Here is an 18860-nt window from a genome sequence, read left to right on the forward strand (position 1 = left end):
TGCAGAGGTGTGAAGTGAACGACCGGAATCCGGATGTCATCATCTTTGCTTTTGTCTCGAGCGAGCGTCCAGCCCAGAAGCCCGATACCCACCCTATCTTCGGCGTGCATTTTTCCTCAAAAAAAAAACATCCAAAATGTCGGGTTCTTCTAATATCGTAGTCATGAAGAAGGTCGTGCAGCAGCTGCGGTTTGAGGCGAGCATAAACCGGGTGAAGGTAATCCGTGCGGCTTTTGTTATATGCTTTTTAGGGATTCGTAACCGTTAGCGCGGGCTGCTAACGAGGCTAGCTAGCATAGACGCTAGCACCGCTAACAAGTGCGATAGGGCGTTGTTTGGTATAGAAGGGGAAGTGTATATAAATACACTTGAAACACTGTCGAGCTGGACGGAATCGTATGAATTCTAAGTGTGACAAGAAGGCTCAATTAGAAAGGTGTAATTTTTATGGTGAATATTTTGGAACAGCTGTCCCCAGGGAGGCAGGATCGGTACCATTATAAGCTGTAGAGTTGAACTCAAAACGGAAGTGAAAACCAGTTCGAGTCCCTTAACAACAGACGCGAAAACAAGTGACTGCTGTAGTAACCTTGTGTGGAAACTTTTTGCTCAACAGGTCTCCCAGGCAGCAGCAGACCTTCAACAGTTTTGCATGCAGAACGCCCTGCAGGACCCTCTACTCACCGGTGTCTCCTCCAGCACCAACCCTTTCAGGCCGCAAAAAGTCTGCTCCTTCTTATGAAACCACTGTGTCTCCTGGTCAGTTTTACTAACGAGTAACACTTTCAGACACGCACTCACAGTCTACTCACTGATAAAAAAGAGTGAGTAAAAAGTCTGTTAATGTAGCTGTAACTTAGAATTCCACCCACCCCTTCCGTGCTCGTATATCTATTAAAAAAACTTCCCTTTGCTTGATAATCTCTGTTTATAAGAAAAATGCTTATTTTCCATCATCCCCAGTATTGACCTTGGATGACTGTATCACAGACTAGAATGTCTCAGAATGAATTCTTAATCCTTGTGTGTGCTGTTCGTGCAGGCCTTCATGTTGATGCTACAGGGAAAAGTTGACCTCAACACTGCTTCTCATGCCAAGCCATTATACTGCCACGGGATCTCGAGTGTTAGAAAACATTGGAATCATATCACGAACCATCTATTTTCAGCCGCAGTTGGGAAAAGACCAGTTTATTTTTTATGGCACAGTATGTTTTTCAACTAAAAAAAATGTGCCTTTTCTAATGTTATATTTAGTCATCATTGTTCTGGACTTTTTTGTATTTAATTAATAAAAAATGTTAACTATCTAAAATTTCATTGACAGTTTCATTGGTTTTTTTTCCCCATAAGATATTGAGCTAATAAGGAATAAAGTAGACATTTCAACTATCTAACATTGATTGTTGGAAACCAGTAAGGGTTAAAATAAATATAAAGTAGATGTTCTTTTGTGTAGGAAGATCACAAATGGCTTAAAATCACAGTAGATTTATTTTTACCTGCTTAACTAAAGTCCAAACAAGTGCAACAGGAGATCTGTCTATAGAGGACCACTAGCTATCATTACTGGCCACCTTTAACTCCATTAAGTCAATCAAAATATATAATTTTATCATTTTTTTAGCTACTGCTAATGTAACTATATTGTTTACGAGTCTTTTTTGACCATCATGATCCATCTTGCTGCATTTTACCACACGCATCAAAATCAATGCAGAGTATTTGTTTGACATATCTTTTTAATTTAAATCATTAAAATCATATAGTAAATTGTGCGCAGCTGGTCTTTATGGGGTTTCCCCATATTTTTACTGAAAAAAAGTCGACGTGTTTCCGCTTTGGTTTATTTAAATCTCGCGAGATGGGGTAGTCTCATCACGCGGTTGTTTCGTGAGCTCGGAACTGATCCCAGGTCAGCGATGACGATTAGCTTCACCATCTGTTGCGATGAGGGTCGTAAAAGCGAACTGATTCCCGATCAGCTGAATCACAGCGCAGCTTCACAGATGAATTATGGGAAAGCGTTACTGTGGAAACGAGGGTAGCCTACTTTGTTAACCTAGCACGTTAAATGCCACATACGTTGTTGGGATGTACTTAGCCACGAATGAATGTTGGATAAGTGAACAATGCTGTTTATGTTCTGTTGAACCATTTCGCTTCCGATGATTAAACTATGTTAAAGGCTAATGCGCCGCTGACAGCGTTGCACATCTGGTCGAATAAAGGCGATGAGCGCTGGATGCTCGCAGAACTGAGCTAGTTTGTCCACACGATGATGGCCCAGGATGGAACACCGCAGCTCATCTGCCTCACAGCCAGCAGCGGCGTTCCTCTCTTCACCAGAGGAGCCAACAGACAGCTGCCTTTCTCTGTCATTGGCTCGCTGAATGGTGTTCACATGTTCGGGGGCAGTCAGGGCGTAGTGGTGTCGTCCTCTTCGACAGAAGGTGGTGGTAAGGTTGTCTGGAGGGTTTTCCAGGACAGTGTGATGCTCATCGCAGTGTGCCGAGGTGGCCATGGTGGTGCAGGTAGCAGCAGCAGAGCGGAGCAAGTCTTTTTGCAGCGCCTCCTGGAGAACGTGTGGAACTGCATGGTGCTGGTGTTGGGACAGGATGAGCTGGGCAATGTCAGGAATGTGGAGAGACTGAAGAAGGACCTGCGGTCCTGCTTCAGCCTCATCGACCAGCTGCTTGAAGACGGGCAAGAGGGAGTTTTCGGTAACTTGACACACTGCGCTGATTCCCTGCTGCCCCCTGACCCCGGTCTGCTTCAAGAGGCCGTAGACGGATTTGCTAAGTCAGCGGACAGCGAATTTGGCTGCCTCATTGTGCGCGGACGCATAGCGGCTGCGACGGAGAAGTGGTGGCGTCTGGCACCGCAGGAAGTTGTGCTGCTCTCCGCTCTGGTACGCTCTCTGGCGGGCTCTGGAACAAGTTCTTGCGATTATCCAGTTTTCCTTCCCAGAGGCAGCCCCAATGTGGCCCACCGGCTGCTCCGCTTCCAGCTGCTCCCGGGGGCAGATGTGTGCATCCTGTGCGGCCCAACTCCTTCTCTGCACAGAGCCGAGACCAGACTGGTGGTTCCTTTTTGGGCGCCGCTGATGGAGACTCTGAGGGCCTGCCTGGCTGTCGGACAGCATTGCTTGCCAGCATCTGTATCTCCGCGCCCTGATGTGATGGCGGTACTTCTCATCAACCGTGAAACACGGCGGTGCGTCACCTGCGTGCAGCCTAATCTCCAGACGAGTGACCCCCCGCTGCCGTCCAGGCAGCGCTGCTGGGAGCTGCTGAAGCTCTTCTACAGCTTCAGCGTGACACGCTACTTCCCCCAGGAGGACACGCTCTGTGTCGTCCCAGAGGACAAGGAGCCGAGGAGCAACGCTGAAGACTTTGTCCTGAGTTTCTCCCACAATCCACTGCAGTGTTACCTAGTGACAGAAGAGTGCAAAAGCTTTGGACTCCAGACACCGCAGCACCAGCTGTTCCTGCTCACCCCGCTGTCAGTGCCCACCTTTGCATTGCAGACGCTGGCCTCGCAGACTCTCTCTGATATCGTTTCAGCCACTGGCTTTTAACCAAACTTTACTTTCTCTTAATTATTGGTACAAGATACATATTTCCCCCCCTGTAATATGGATGGGCGGCTTGTTTTAAATGTTCGCTGACCATTTTAGAGGCTTGAAATATGCTGTTTTGTCATTTCAAATGAATAGATCTGCTGGGTCTAACATGATACTTTATTTCTGCCAATTGCACTGGACATCATTAATTCATTAATGGATAATTACTGTTGCATAAATATATATATTTCCTATGTTTACCAGCAAGGAAAATGTTAATCTGCAATCATCCATTTCAAATGTGTGAAAGTCCTGTGGAATTTTTTGGATTTGTTTAACACCAGATGTGCCGTTTTCTCCCTCCCCAGCTGTAATCCAATGTGATTTATTCTCATTTGAGACTGGTAATTGTAACTTCTATGTGGATGACTGTGATACTGGTTCATGGTTGTTTACCGGCTCCGGTTAGCAGTAAAAGAAACTGCATCTGCTGCAAACACCGGTTTCATTTCCCCAGGAAACTCTATACGTGGCACAATTCACTCGCAGGCTTGTGTGATTTAGAGGTGACAAGCACTGTGAACTGGAGGCAGAATAGCCTGGGCATAAAAGCAAAGAAAGGCTAAATGGATTAAATGGATTTAAAGTTATCACAACTGTGAAAATCACTGATTTTATTTATTTTTTTGCATTGAAACTAATGTGCCTGCAGTTTTTTCCCTTCTAATTTTGCAACTTCTGTCTACTACCATTGAGCCATCTGAGGTGAGAGCCGTGTCCAGATAGGAGGAGCATTCAAAAGAAGCATTTAGATCCCCATAGAATGAAAAAGTCTCCTCCCCAACCACATGGAGCAGCTGGAACAAAAGGTGCTGCGGTGAAGCCCGGACAAAGTTGGACCCTGCGCTCGGTGCTCTGGAGAGATCGCAGTGAGCCACGTCAGCCACACCGAGCTGATTCTGCTCAGTAACCCAAGAACCGAGCCTGAGTGACACCCTGACGGTGCGTATAGGGATAACGGGACAGCGGGGGTGGGATAACGGTCGGTGTGAAGTCACACAAAGGGGTGGGATGGTTAAAGTGTTGCCACGACTACGGGGAAAAGAGCACCCCAAATGTCAGGCTGAGGTTTAAACGAGTGGGTCTTGTTCTGCACAATCGGTGCTTTTGTGGAGAATTCTGTGTCCCCTTTCCCGGCGAGTCCAAACCTCTGTCCACTCATAGGCGGTGTATTTTTAGGAGCGTGGTGCGTTTACGTGCACAACTTCAGTTTCACTCCTTTGGTGTGGAGTGAGACGTGTCGCTGCGCACCGCAGACGCTCCATAAAGTGCCTCGGCTTATCGGGAATAAAAGGGCTGCACCATGGCAGCTTCACGGATGCAGCTTCTCTCACCCAGAAACCTCAGCTTTTTAGGCCGCGGGCGAACCGAGCTGTTCGCCGTCAGCGGCGCACCGAAGCGGGCCGGTGATGGTCCGCGGGGCCGCGCACTGAACTCCTCTCCTGTGTCCTCCAGAACCATATCCTCCGTGAGTGAGACCAGGCGTGGGCTTCCCAGAGAGAAAATGACCGAGAATGGAGTCTCGTCCAGGGCCAAGGTGCTGACCATAGACACCATGAACCCCACGGTGAAGAAGGTGGAGTACGCCGTGCGGGGGCCTATCGTGCAGCGGGCTGTGGAGCTGGAGCGGGAGCTCTCTCAGGTACCTATCTCATAAATACCTTTCAACTCACAATCAGATTACAATACTATTATATCACAGGCCTCCATTTTAGAATGTTTTATTGCTGTATTGTAGCCTTGGTCCACTTTTTTAAATTGTTTGGAACTCCTGTAAGATTCCCATGAAGAATGGGAATGAATGAAGAATTTCTTTATGTCTCTTCTGCCTCTGCGGTTCGGCTGAGTGTGAGAAAAGTGTCTTTCATGAAGTGATCTCAGCGTTTTTTTCTTCCTTTTCCAACCCATGTTCTCTGTGACTGTCTAACCCAACGGATTTTGCATACACACCCTTTTATCAAAGTCCACAAACTTGCTGCCATCGATACTTGGTCTTTGTTTCATAAAGGTTTTTTCTAAATTGTTTTAGATGATGCACACAATTCTGACAGCGTTGTAAAAGTCCATTCAAAGAGAATCTATGTTTTGTGACTGTAGTGGTCGGCTGGTAGCTATTAAATGTGCCTTCCAGCTACAGTCCTAAACAGTCACAGCTTTGCTTGCCAGTTTTTGGGGCCTCTCTCTCTTTACTTTTACACTCTTCAGCGAGGTGGCCATCAGCTGTCAGTGTACCGTGTGCAGTCTGGTGTGAAAGAAATGTCCTTTTTCCTGGAAATGGATGAGTTCAGGTTCCTGCACAGGTGAAAAGCTGGGCCATTTCATCCGGCAGGGGCGGTAATGACGACAAGAGTCACCCTTTTTGAGCAGATGGCTCAGTGGCATTATCGATTTTTGCCTTTGTTTGCTTTAACCGGCCTTTATCTGCCATTGAACCTCACACTTTACTCCCCGTCCCTTCCCCCTGACTGGCTGACTAGTTATCAAAGAAAAACTATCGACCTGTCAATCCCATACAGGATATTTCCAAGCAGAAATCATATCATTTGCAAAAACAACAGTTTAAGGTCGTTTCTGATCAAAACTTACAGTTTCTTGTTTCTTATCAGACCTCCTGATGGACTTTAGAGGGTTTTGTGGGAGAAATATTGTGAAATATTTCGAGCCTTGCATTGATCTGCAAACATAACAGGACGTCTGGTAAATGACACATTGTAATTTTAAGGTTTGCTGGTCATATTCATGCATAAAGAAAGAAGAAACTTTTGCCAGTTTTCACAGGATGATTGTGGGGTTGGCGGTCGTCCCCCGAGTGCGCAGGAGAGCGCAGGAATGATGCTCTGTATTCAGTCCTCCCATCTTCCACTCCACTGAGCATCATTAGACTGTGAATTGGTGCTTTTCCACCATAAACACATTCCAGTTTGCTTTTACAAACACCTCCTTTTCAGAGAACAGCTGTAAACGGGTTGAATTTCTTTGGGAAACAGGTCAGACTCAGATTCTCACTGGGAACCAAATAATCAAAGTCTCACGGCACGTCATGATGTTCTACTCCAGTTTCCTACAGCTTTTTAATTCCTCCATTAGATCTCTGCTCTCCATTTACAGCCCAGAAAAGCCTCTTTTAAAATGAATTCCTCCTTTTCTCAACGCTTCATTTGTTATCTTTTAATGGTTACTAGAACAGGGACAGAACAAGTGAGCCAGTTGGCAATAACTTGGCCCCAGCATGCCGTTATTATATAGAGGTCTTTGTCTGTGCTAATGAGTAGCTAGCTGGGGTGGACCAGGACCTTTTCCAAGTTGCTACGAGGAGAAAACCGCAGCTAGATTCTTTCCACACACTTTGGCCAACGATGCAGGTGTCTAAAACTGGTCTTGGCTGTAGAATATATGCTGCACTTTCAGTTCAGCTGAGTCGGCTGTCAGCTGCTCATGTTGTTTAATGATTTTTAAACATATTATTGTTAATATTAATCATTAATTGTTCGTAAAGGAGTGAAAGCGCCTCTCTTCCCCAGCATCACCATCTGTCACATTGTGTGCGAGGCTGACTTTCTTCTCTTTTTGTGGGTGACAAAGGATGAAAACCTTTTTCAGTTGGTTCTCAGGAGCAGAGGTTAGTGTGTGTGGAACTTTTGACCCCAGGGCTGATATTGCCCCAGCTGGTATACTGGTATTGGTCCAGCCCCAGCGCCGCCTCCGAATGCGACCAATTAGAGGCGAAGCGGATGGACAAATCAAACAAACATGCTGTTTTGGTTTCTGCAGGCTGTCGGCCTGGTATTCCGATACTGGCGTCAGTGTCATGCTGATCCCAGCATCTGGTGTGCACAGCAAGTGCACGTGCACACTCCTGTCCGTGCACTTGCTGTTTACCCTCTGTCAGTGGTCTCAGCTGCTTATGAAATGGTCACGAGCAAAACGAAGCTTTCTTTATTCTTCTTCTTCATTAAATTGTGCTTAGCTGTTAAACATGTGTTTATTTAATTGTCATAATGAAACCTACAAGGTTCAGAAGGTTAGGTGTGTCAATGTGACATGGTCTTTGCCCAGGTTTGACCTTTGTTCCCAAGTTAACACACACTGTCGTCTTCTGAGCTATAGCAGGAACACTTGGCTTTCACAATAAATTACCTGAAGAACTGTTAAATTAGCCAATTTTTTGACCTTAAATAAAATGAATGAATCCACTTCTTTCTCTACTAGACCTCTGCACAATCCTTGTTATTTGTTTCTCCATTTTACAGTTGTTTTTTTTGTCTATGCATAGGAATCTGTCATTCCATTTCTATAATTTGTGGATCCTTAATTCCTCTCCTTGGCCCCTCTTCTTTGTTCATACTCCTTCCTACCTTAAGTGGAAAGAAAATGAGGCAGAGGAACACATATCTGGATAGTCTTATTAACAATAGCCCAGATTAATTAAACATAGTCATCTTTTGATTGTGTATAAACAGTAACAATAGTTAGCTTGCTAATTATTGTTTTTTTAATTAATGGCAGTAAAAATTTAAATATTAACCTATGCATAGATATTTTGTCCTGCTGTAATTTAGCACTTTTCATATTCATATTTAAAATAAGTGTTGACAAAGTTTTCCCCGCTAGATGTCGCCAACGCTCGCAGTGGACTTTATTCAGTAACTACAAATCTTAAATGTAGACTTGATTTTTCTTCACTTTCTGACAGTGAAGCCACCATCTGTTGCCCATGAAGTTCAATTTCCTCACAAATGTGGTGGTGTGTTGTTCTTTTCCTCTGTAGGGAGTGAAAAAGCCATTTGCTGAAGTCATCAAGGCCAACATTGGGGATGCACACGCCATGGGACAGCAGCCAATCACGTTCTTCAGACAGGTCTGCTCCTACACCCCCCCCCCCCCAACCCTTTATCTAAATATATCACTTCCCTCTCAGTGTCAGAGGACAATTCTTCCTCTTTAACTGAGTACATGTCAGTACCCCCCCCCCTTTTCTGCATTAATCTGTGCAGGATATTTCACAACATCCTTTCACACACTCATACTTGTCTCTGTTGCTAGGTCCTGGCACTCTGTTCGTACCCTGAGCTGCTAAATGACAGCACATTCCCAGAGGACGCTAAAAGTAGAGCGCGCCGCATTCTTCAGTCCTGTGGAGGGAACAGTTTGGGTGCGAATGATTGTGATGGCCTTGTTCTTAGACCGTCACCATAACACACAGTCCTTCTAATGACCTGGAATGATCTGTGTTATATTTTACACTTTTGGGTCAAAACTCGCAACGAACATCCGTCTTTTTTAAAAAAAAAATCCTTTCCCCCTTCTGCTTTCTCCTCCTTAATCTCCCGCAGGCTCCTACAGCGCCAGCCAGGGCATCGAATCTGTGCGTCAGGATGTGGCACGGTACATTGAGCGAAGGGATGGCGGCGTGCCTTGTGCCCCCGACAACATTTACCTCACCACGGGAGCCAGCGACGGCATTGTGGTACTAATCGCGTCATTTATCTCTGAAACCGAGCCGTCCCTGAAGATTAAATTTTACACCAGAATTGATGAAGAGTCCACTACATCCTTCAGTCCTACCGTAACCACAAACCCAATGGATTTGGATGAAGAGACAAAAACAATTAGCATCATAATCAGATCTACACACATTTCAAATATTTGCACAACCTTTCAGTGGATCTAAAATTAAAAGTAAAGAGTGCGATTATGTGTCTGCTTCCCTTCTAGACCATGCTAAAACTGCTTGTGTGTGGCGAGGGCGCGACCCGCACAGGCGTCATGATCTCCATTCCCCAGTATCCGCTCTACTCGGCTGCTCTGGCAGAACTGGGAGCGGTGCAGGTCAACTATTACCTGAATGAAGAGAAGTGCTGGAGTCTGGACATCAGCGAGCTGCAGCGCTCTGTGGACGAGGCCCGGACGCACTGCAACCCCAGGGCCCTGTGCATCATCAACCCTGGAAACCCCACTGGTAACATTTGTTTTGTTAGTTCCGACCAAGTCTTTTCCCACCCACTTCCACCAGCAGGTCTGGGCGATCACCGGGGCGCTGGAGAACTGCAGGGGAAACATGATCGCCATAGGCTCGTGAATTGTCAGCTAATTCCAATTTGTCTGGATTTCATTCAGTTCTGTACTCCATTCTCAGTTTTACCGATCAGATCATAAATAAGTAATTAAATAAGTAATAAGTGATTATAATTAAATAAGTAATATGTAATTTAAAAAGATATGGTGGGAGGTAACAGCTAAAGTAAAGCCCATAATGCATCCTTGGGTTAGTTTCTGCGTGAACACTCGCAGTCCTCCGTGTTCCGTAACCTCGCATTTGCGAAGAGCGACCACTAGGTGGCAGCAGATAAACACCTGCTCGTTGAATCGCCTTTTCAAGCCTCACCCCTTGTTGACAGGTCAGGTCCAGAGCAGACAGTGCATTGAAGATGTCATCCGATTTGCAGCCAAGGAGCGCCTTTTCCTCATGGCCGACGAGGTGCCGCCTCTGCATCGCGCATCGCATCTGCCCGCTTTCAGGGGAAGGCTTGTGACACTTGTCTTTACTTGTCCGTCAGGTATACCAGGATAACGTGTATGCCGACGGTTGTCAGTTCCACTCCTTTAAGAAAGTCTTGTTTGAAATGGGCCCGGAGTACTCCAGCACGGTGGAGTTGGCCTCGTTCCATTCTACCTCCAAGTGTTACATGGGGGAGTGAGTAGCTTTCACTTTGTGGCCAACGGAGCATTTTGTGCTGGTGCTGATGCCGCCTCTCTGTCTCAGGTGTGGCTTCCGTGGCGGCTACATGGAGATCATCAACATGGATAATGAGGTGAAGGCTCAGCTGACCAAGCTGGTGTCCGTCCGTCTGTGTCCCCCCGTTCCAGGACAGGCTCTGATGGACCTGGTGGTCAACCCTCCTCAGCCTGGGGAACCCTCATATGACAACTTTATTAAGGTGCGCAGTTTCTTGTATGTGTTTCTGATACAAACTGAAAGCTTATATAGAATTTTTTAATGCCTTTTCCCAGTGCAGTGATTAAGCAAAGGAAATTCAGTTACGCAGTTAGCCTATTTTAACAAATTTAAAATATTTGCATGGTGTAAATGAAATTCTGCTCTTTGAAATCCTCAAACCCCTTTCAAGGGTATGTTCTTTACACTGTTTCACTTGCCACAATTGTGGTCAGCTTGGAAGTGGTCAAGCGGATGTAAGAATTAAACAATGTTCCCTTTTCTTCTGCCACATATAGGAGCGCACAGCTACCTTGAGTGTCTTGGCAGAGAAGGCCAAACTCACAGAGCAGGTTCTCAATACCGTGGAAGGCATCCGCTGCAATCCCGTGCAGGGGGCCATGTACTCCTTCCCTCGCATAAGCATTCCAGAAAAGGCCGTCAAAGAGGCCACGGTCAGTACTCTACACGCTTACGGAAGCTTTGGCCTTCCAATTATATGCAACAAAGGTGAAGAATTAAATAGAGTTATACAACAAATCCACCAACAAATCCACTAGTTACATCCTGGAGCAAATGTTGTTTCTTAGATCGGCCTAATGGCGTCCCCTTCCTGGATTAACCAGTTAAACTAGCTTCAGCTAAGTGTGTCTCCCCCTCTCTGTTCACTGAAGGGAACAAATGATTTCCAATAGCTTGTGGTTTTAAATCAGTGCCGCGGTTGACCGCCCTGGCGGAACGTCGGGGAGGGCGGATGAGCCGAGCTGAGAATCTGATTAGCCTTGCGGCAGATAAGGTCACAGTAAAGCTAATCTACCAACATCTCATCAATCCCGGCGACTCTGCTCACTGTCACGCTGTCCAGAAACTGCGACCCTTCTTTAACAGCCATCAGCATCATCACTTCATTCCACTGAATTTTGTTCTCCATATTATTTCAGGCTCCAAACCCTAATTTATTCAGTGATTTAATGTTCCTGTACTTCAATCCTCAGCTATATAAACTACTTTTTGAATTATCCTTACAGCAATGAAAAGCTCAGAGGACATCCACTTAACCAAAGTAATATTTTTGTGAAAGCTGACCATTATATTGTTGCACTGAAATGAGGTAACTGGAGGAGCTTTGGAGATGTTTGTCCTTTAACCTGCCTTGAATCAAAACAATTTTCTTTAAAGAGCACAGCAGCATAACTATTGCATTTTTACCCTGAAGGCGGCAATGGGATTTTAAAAGTAAATTCTTTTCACCTTAATAACTGAGTTACGTCTCTTCTTTTTCAGGCCAACGGCCAGCAGCCGGATATGTTTTATTGTATGAGGTTGCTGGAGGAGACGGGGATCTGCCTCGTACCTGGAAGTGGCTTCGGTCAGAAGGATGGAACCTACCATTTCAGGTACACAACATTACGTTCCATTCAAGGTCTGCAACTACCCACCCTTCATTTATCGATTATTTCTATGACTCCGAATGTCTCTCACACCTTATGTCACTAAAGTGCTGCAGAAAAATAAACAGGAGCTATTTTACGGAACATTTTACGGGCTTTCCTGGTGCTCCCAGGTCTGATTGAGCACTATTGCTGTCAGTGCCGACACTAAAGCAACAGGAGAGAGCCGGACTGAAGCACGCATGGTTTAAATTCCAGCCCTTAATAACGTTCCTCCATATGCAGTTAAATCTAGGACCGTGTTTTTTGGAAGGTAACCAATCCTCACGAGCTCCTGAACAAAGCGGGATGAGGCGAAAGCCAGACCCAGATGTGTTTGTCCCCCCTTTTTTCTGTTTTCAAAAGATCAAATGCCTCCCCTCCCATTGTGTTTGAGAGCGCTCGGTGGCTGCACGAAATGTTAGCAGCGTGGGTGAAGGGGGTCCCTCGGCGGGTTCTTAGGAGATCCATCCATAGTTAGTCTGCTTGGGGAGCGAGGTGACTAATTAAATGTGTGTTGAGAGGATGCTCACTGCATTCACACCCCTAAACCGCGTTAACAAACATTCACAATACCAATGATCCACACTGGAAATGATTAGCTTCTCACTTAGCGCAGCGTGTTATGAATTAGCCAACGAGTGAATGGTCAACGTGCACAGTGAGGGAGGAGCCACTTTATTGTACAGCTTGTGCAATAGTCCCTAAAGAAAGGTTTTGTTCTCATCTCCCCGTCTAGTCACAAAGGAAACTATTACCGGAATCAGTAAATGAATGACGAAGCAATGTGAAATTCGTATATTTGTCAACGAGGTCAGCCAACAGAGATGATCATTTATTTCAAGAAATCTCTTCATTTTTACCTTATCTTTAATTTAAATCCCATCCTTGGTTTTCAATTAACTAGCAACCGCTGACCTTCTCTTTGTCAGCGAGGCTGCTGTGGGTCAGTCAATGAATAACCTTCGTTCTTCTTCTTTCAGAATGACCATCCTGCCACCGACAGACAAGCTGAAGATCCTGCTCGACAAAGTGAAAGAATTCCATCACAAATTCACACAGAAGTATTCATAAAAACTCCTCTCCTCCCCTCTGTTCACAAGAGGAGCGGCTCATCAACCGATAGACTAATGAATTCAGCCAATTAGATTGAATCTGATACTGTAAGTGCCTTTGACCCTCTGAGGCCGTGGAGGTCGTGGTGGTGGAGGTCCTTACAGCTGCCCCAACCCCCGTACGGAATTAAAAACTGGAAATGAAGATTTTATTTTTGCAGATATATCTCACTTGAAATGAAAAAAGGATTTACAGTGTGTGTGTACATGCGCATTTTGAAGGGTGTTCAAATTGTGTTGAAGGGCTGTTTGTAAAAATGAGAGGTGTAGATTATTTCAGCAAAAAATAGTACAACTGTATCTGTATAACTGGATAAATGTGTAACTCTTGCAGAAATATTCCATAGAGGAGTCCAACCTATGTGATGATTCTGAGATGATTTTCTATGATTGAAAATAAACACAGTTAAAGCGATGGTCTCAATCAATAAGCTCCAGCAGTTACAGGTCTGTTTCAGCTAACATACATTTATTGCTATCTAATGCTTAAACATAATATGTGGATGTTTATTTTAAATCTCTGGGAGATCATATTTGCTATACCATCCACACTGAACGTACAGATAAAGAAGCGAAACAGGTTATTGTTATGAACTACGTTTCCCAGCACTCCTTGTGTCTGTGTTTCCCCGCCCCTCTTCTCTCGTGTGGGCGTGGCCAATCAACTCTGGCCACCCCCACCTGGGCAACCACGCCCACCTGCTTTCCAACCTCTTCTTGCTGCTGTATAAAAGACCCAGATCTTCAGCCCATTGCCAGATTGTTGTTTATACCCAAGCGGTGAGGTTGACACCTAAACCTTCTTCCATTGTTCATGTTAGGTGGTTACCAGTGTATGATTTGTTCAGGCGTTTTTTCTCTTGACTTTACCTTCGTGTCTCCACTCCACACAACCTTGTTTTCTGTCCTGGGACAAACTCCATTCATCTCTCCTCTCCCTGTGCAAACTATCATAAATCACAAAAGACATCTTCTCACTACCAGTTTGGGTTTTCCACAACAATTTATAAGCTAACATTTAAAAATAAAAGCTAATTCAAAGTTTTAGTTTATTTAAAAGAACAGTTTTGGAAAATTTGACCATAAATTGTTGAATTTTTTAAATTGATTGACTGGTGAGGATATGGGGCTGTAGAGAGTGGTGCTAATCTCATTTCTGCAATATGATTTTAAGGTTGTAAATGAGGAAAAACGCCCATTAAAAGAGTAAACGGTTTCCGGTCTTGGTGCAGCGCTCAAGGACACTTTGACCTATGTGGTGCAGGGCTTGAAGTCAAATTAATCTTAGGTGTGAGTGTGAGCACGAGTGCTTGTTTGTCTCTCTATGTGGGCTCTGTTGAGCTGGCAACTCATCCAACACAAGGTTTGATTTGATCACCATCATCTTTCAATAATCTCCAAACAGGTGAAGGAATAACAGTGGTCCCAATATGGCTGCTTGAGGTACTCCATAGTATTTTGTCTTTACTGAATATTTAAGTGTCTCTGCCATTTCTATATAGTAGATAAAATAGATTTACTATGACCTATAGTAATTCCTAACATTGATTTAGGCTATAATTTAACTTTTGCAGCAGATAAACCACATTTTAAATTGCAGGCCTTCTTTCAAAGTTTATCTCCAAAAACAAAGCTTCAGGGGAGACACATTTGCAGATGCAGTTGTGGGGAGGGAAAAAAAAATCCACTTTGTTCCCCAGCAGCCAATTCAGTTTCTCTGACAGGCTTGAAAATCGAGGGGGTTAAGAACAGGGATTCACTTCTTCCAATTAAAGTTCTCATGCCAAATCTCCCGCGCCGAATCTTTACCTAGCCCTAGTTGTGATGGACGTGTGTAAAGTGGCCATCGTGACACTTTATAATTTTGACTTTATAATTCTTTTTGTCACAAAGTCCATTTGTGCTGCCTGGGAACCAAATATAACATGCGTTTGTCAGCTATATAACCGATTTAAAGACACAACTTACTCTTTTACCACAGAGAAACATTATCCATCGGCACTGTGACTGCCGTTCAGCCACTTTAAAGCTGCCACTTCTAGAAATTTGGGAGATAATCAGCTGATCAGACAGTTGGCTGTAATAATGACATCCGGCGTGATTTCAGGCTCTGACAGGCTGCATATGTAGATACAATATCTGATTTTATTGTCTGTATTAATCTGTCATCAGGTTTATTGCTTTGTGTGCAGCTCCTGATCAATCTGGGATGATTGATGCCACCGCATCTGCATCTGGGTCTGCGTTTGTGTTCTTGTACTTGTTACATATTGAGTACCTAAATCCTCATTCTACTAGCAAAGTGAGGACATTTTTGGGAATTGAGGACATTTTGACTGGTCCTAACATCTTCAATGGACTTTTAAGACATGGTTTTTAGGTTGAGGTTACACTTGGTTTTAGGTTAGGTTTAGGGTTAGGCTTAAGGGGTTGTTTTGGATTGTCAGGGTTAGGTAATGCATTATTTCTATTAGTGTCCTCACAAAGATAGAAGTACAAGTGTGTGTGTTACAGAGATTCAAAGACTGCAGTGTTAAATCAGAGCATGTAGTTTGACGGTGTTTTCTGCTCTCTTCTTCTGCACTCCACAGTGGCTGTCAGCTTTAATTATCTTTGACAATGAGCCTCTTGAATCCTAATTACACCCATCCTTGTCTCTCCTGGAGTTCCTCGCCATTCACCCCGGCAGCATGACGAGCTCACACGTTCCAGTCCCCTTCACCCTAAATTAATTGGGTTTTTTTCCCCTTCTCATCTCCTGACATCTTTTGGGAGTCAAAGGTTATCATTAGTTGGGGTTGAGAATGTTGGAAGACCGTCAGACAGTCATGCATCAGACAGCAGGGATGTCATTTGGCCGTTCTGTCCTGAGTGGGCTGTTTCTCGGCTGTGTGCAGGCTCGTGTGAGCAGAATCAGACGTTATGGCCGCCCAGAGCCACCGACAAGTGTTTGTGGACACGAGATTATGTGCGATTTTACGCGATGACCTTAAATATTTTCCAGCAGGTCGCAATCAAACGCTGAAAAAGACCCAAGAGGGCAACATTAACATTGGATACGGTTGTTTCTCCAACGTTATTAAGAAAAGCCAAAGTGCGGTCACGATTTGTAGCCAAGCTTAAATCTGGAGCAGCGGCAGCAGTGATGTAAAGCCTCATCTGTATCTGCTCATTTGTATTCTCGCTGTGACCGCGGAGATCCCCTGACAACTCACTGTATTTCAGAGAGGTTTCAGCCAAAGCCGGAGCTGGTGTCAGGAGGAAGAAAAGGCTCGGAGGTTGGAAGCAGCTACATCTTTGCTCTAAATCGCGCCAAGCAGGGTGGTGATATCAAGCAAAATCTGTACGTTAACATTCTGAAAAAAAAGAGAAGGTGGCCACAGTGGCGACGCAGCGAAGATACGGCTTAAGGCGGGTGAAATTTGTCTTTTTGACCTCTACCGGAGGTTAAGAGGTCGTTCATATTTTCAGATGACGCAATCGAGTGGGTAAACAGGGAGAAGCAAAGAAGAGTAAACAACGAGATGGCGAGCAAGGATAGAGAGATTGGGTGATAAATCTTGTTCTGATCAGGTTTCTCTGGTGTCCTCACACCTCAGTCTCTTTCTTGAGGTAATTAATCAATCCCAGACTGCAGGCATTGATCGGCCTCTCGTGGCCCTATGTATGTTTACACTCCTCGATTGTATTTGCCACTAAGCCTCTCACCGCCGCTCAATCTCATCGGCAGAAAATGCGACACTCCACCCTCTGATACAGCAAGTGAAACAGCGTATCGACTGACATCTCGATGAAAATCAATGTACTTATTTTTATTTTTTTCTTTCGGGTTGTTGCACGAGGGATTTGGATTGCTATAATCCGCTGTTGTAATCCTGTATTCCAGGTTGCTCGTTCACTCGCACACCCTTACCATAGGCCTTCGCAGCCTTTTTGGAGTCGTGTTTGTTTAAGTTGAGCAAAAATATGAAATATTCTAAACACATCTAGATGTCAGTATTCAACTTTCATATAATCAACTCATTGCTTGTAAAGTTTCTGGGATTTAAGAGTTAAAAAAAAAAAAAAATTGTTTTGTCTTTTTGTTCCTTTTATAGCATCATTAATTGGTGAATAAATACAAGAATAAATATAAAATAAAAGTTTTACTTCAGCTTAGCTTCATTTTTAGACAAAACTCATTATAGAATTAATCATCAAAGCCAGTGGAATATGAATATTTTTCCCATTTCCCCCCCTTTTTTTCTGTTTTCAAATGCATTACAGGCTCAGAAATGTGTACACTTAGTGCACTTGGAGAGCGACATCTTTTATTGTTTCGGTGCAGCCTTATATATCACTGATTTTCAAATCTTAAACTCCTCTTACTTTTTTTAGACCTCTCAGTAGCATCTTTCTACATCCTCCCTCTTATCTGAGCTAATTCTGTCCAACATGATGTCTAGTTTATGCTAAAGTGACCTGTCGGAGATTAGGTGCAACCACAATCAGAGTAGAAATCATTTACACACAGACAAACGGCTGTCTCAAAGTACCCATTATTCTTCCTTAAACGTTAATTAGAACAGCTACGGGTTTATTTTCACAGTAGCCAGACTTTTCGCTGATAAAACTATCAGAGAGGAAATCGATGAGGCTCTCCGGTCGACTGTTGGGCAGTTGTCAAACATGTCGGCTCCACAAATGTCTGAAGCCTTTAGACCACTTTGCGCTAACAGACCCGTCTGAGCTGACTTCGGCAATTACTACATCTAAACCTAGCGTGTCTTCCGGAGTCCGTCCTAACACCATTACTGGGGGATATTTGGCTCTTGAGTGGCAGTTCCATTTTAGGCAAGTTCTTCAGCAACAGGTTGTGCTTTTAAAGTTACCTTAATCAGGCCGCTGCTTAAAAAAACAACCAAAAAACCTTCATTTGATCAGATACCTCAACACAGGCCTACATCTCTCGAAAACACTCGATTATGCAGAACCATCTGGATCTTACTGCACCCCTCCCCCATCCCGGATTTATGATTCCCAACTTCAGCAACAAAAGATTATGCATAGCTGTAATTACATATCACCTGCAGCATGACGATCATGTGAGTGTTCAGGTGTGTGTGTTGCGATGTGTGATGTGTGTGTTGAACCCCCCTCGGTCCTGGCGCCTGGTCCCACTCAACACTTCATCCTGTTCTTTCAATAAAACACACGTATAGCTAGAAACGTTTTATTTCATCGAGCAAATCACCTGCCGTCAATTAGATTTTTTTGGGGGACGTGTCACGTGTTTGTTAGGGGTGAAAACTTTTGCCTGAAAGATTTGTGTAATGCCGCTTCAAGCCTAATGAGACCTGCAGGGATCGGAGCCCCTCACGGCCAGTTTGCTGTGGAGGGGCTAAGTGATAGGAGGGGAGGCTGGATTGCTTTTTGGAATCCATAAACTCAACCACACAATTTGTCATCCTTATTTATAATTTGCTCTTGCGCAAAGATGTGTGAACTAAGTCCCTTTCTACTGACTCAGAGACATACTGACTCAACTCAGAGGCGGAGATGTCACCGTGTCTCGCAGAATTATTTAAAAAAAGCTGGATTTTGAAGAGAAATGTCTTTTGACAGATTTTGTTTTGTTTGTTTTAACTGTCATGGGATGGTGCCATAAGTGTTACAGCTCATCAGTCCTTCCAGCACCAGAAGTTTAAGATTTCCACCCTTGGAATTTTATCCCGCATGGCTTCATTTGAAACTTCATTTGTTCAACTCCTCACAGG

The 18860-nt window shown here is 44.4% G+C and overlaps 3 protein-coding genes across 4 annotated transcripts; all 3 read left to right on the forward strand.

Annotated features, from left to right (window-relative positions):
- Positions 1-39: 39 nt before the first annotated feature.
- On the forward strand, positions 40-1320 carry gng5 (guanine nucleotide binding protein (G protein), gamma 5). The gene is made up of 3 exons (XM_057057174.1): positions 40-217; positions 617-759; positions 1043-1320. Exons 1-2 carry the CDS (start codon positions 137-139, stop codon positions 740-742), a joined length of 207 nt encoding a protein of 68 aa, XP_056913154.1. The 5' UTR covers positions 40-136; the 3' UTR covers positions 743-759; positions 1043-1320.
- An 890-nt stretch (positions 1321-2210) lies between these two features.
- On the forward strand, positions 2211-4215 carry fuz (fuzzy planar cell polarity protein). The gene has a single exon (XM_057057168.1). The coding sequence runs from the start codon at positions 2279-2281 to the stop codon at positions 3578-3580; it is 1302 nt and encodes a 433-aa protein (XP_056913148.1). The 5' UTR covers positions 2211-2278; the 3' UTR covers positions 3581-4215.
- Positions 4216-4349: 134 nt separating this feature from the next.
- gpt (glutamic--pyruvic transaminase) lies at positions 4350-13519 on the forward strand. 2 transcript variants are annotated; one of them, XM_057057164.1, is made up of 12 exons: positions 4350-4567; positions 5081-5267; positions 8394-8483; positions 8669-8777; positions 8959-9092; positions 9341-9584; positions 10024-10103; positions 10183-10319; positions 10389-10563; positions 10859-11014; positions 11844-11956; positions 12973-13519. In XM_057057164.1, exons 2-12 carry the CDS (start codon positions 5130-5132, stop codon positions 13061-13063), a joined length of 1467 nt encoding a protein of 488 aa, XP_056913144.1. In that variant the 5' UTR covers positions 4350-4567; positions 5081-5129; the 3' UTR covers positions 13064-13519. The 2 variants fall into 2 exon arrangements, with proteins under 2 accessions (XP_056913144.1, XP_056913143.1); XM_057057163.1 differs by lacking the exon at positions 4350-4567 and having other exon boundaries at positions 4671-5267.
- Positions 13520-18860: the final 5341 nt, after the last annotated feature.

The sequence above is a fragment of the Takifugu flavidus genome, chromosome 15, assembly GCF_003711565.1.
Source record: "Takifugu flavidus isolate HTHZ2018 chromosome 15, ASM371156v2, whole genome shotgun sequence".
Classification (NCBI taxonomy): Eukaryota; Metazoa; Chordata; class Actinopteri; order Tetraodontiformes; family Tetraodontidae; genus Takifugu; species Takifugu flavidus.

What these genes read in the sequence shown, in the direction of transcription:
- gng5 (XM_057057174.1), top strand. Translation starts at nt 137, where the DNA reads ATGTCGGGTTCTTCTAATATCGTAGTCATGAAGAAGGTCGTGCAGCAG. An exon ending in CGAGCATAAACCGGGTGAAG is followed by an intron (nt 218 to 616) that starts GTAATCCGTGCG and finishes TTTGCTCAACAG; the next exon opens with GTCTCCCAGGCAGCAGCAGA.
- gpt (XM_057057163.1), top strand. Translation starts at nt 4,929, where the DNA reads ATGGCAGCTTCACGGATGCAGCTTCTCTCACCCAGAAACCTCAGCTTT. An exon ending in GAGCCAGCGACGGCATTGTG is followed by an intron (nt 9,093 to 9,340) that starts GTACTAATCGCG and finishes CTTCCCTTCTAG; the next exon opens with ACCATGCTAAAACTGCTTGT. An exon ending in CATATGACAACTTTATTAAG is followed by an intron (nt 10,564 to 10,858) that starts GTGCGCAGTTTC and finishes TGCCACATATAG; the next exon opens with GAGCGCACAGCTACCTTGAG.
- fuz (XM_057057168.1), top strand. Translation starts at nt 2,279, where the DNA reads ATGATGGCCCAGGATGGAACACCGCAGCTCATCTGCCTCACAGCCAGC.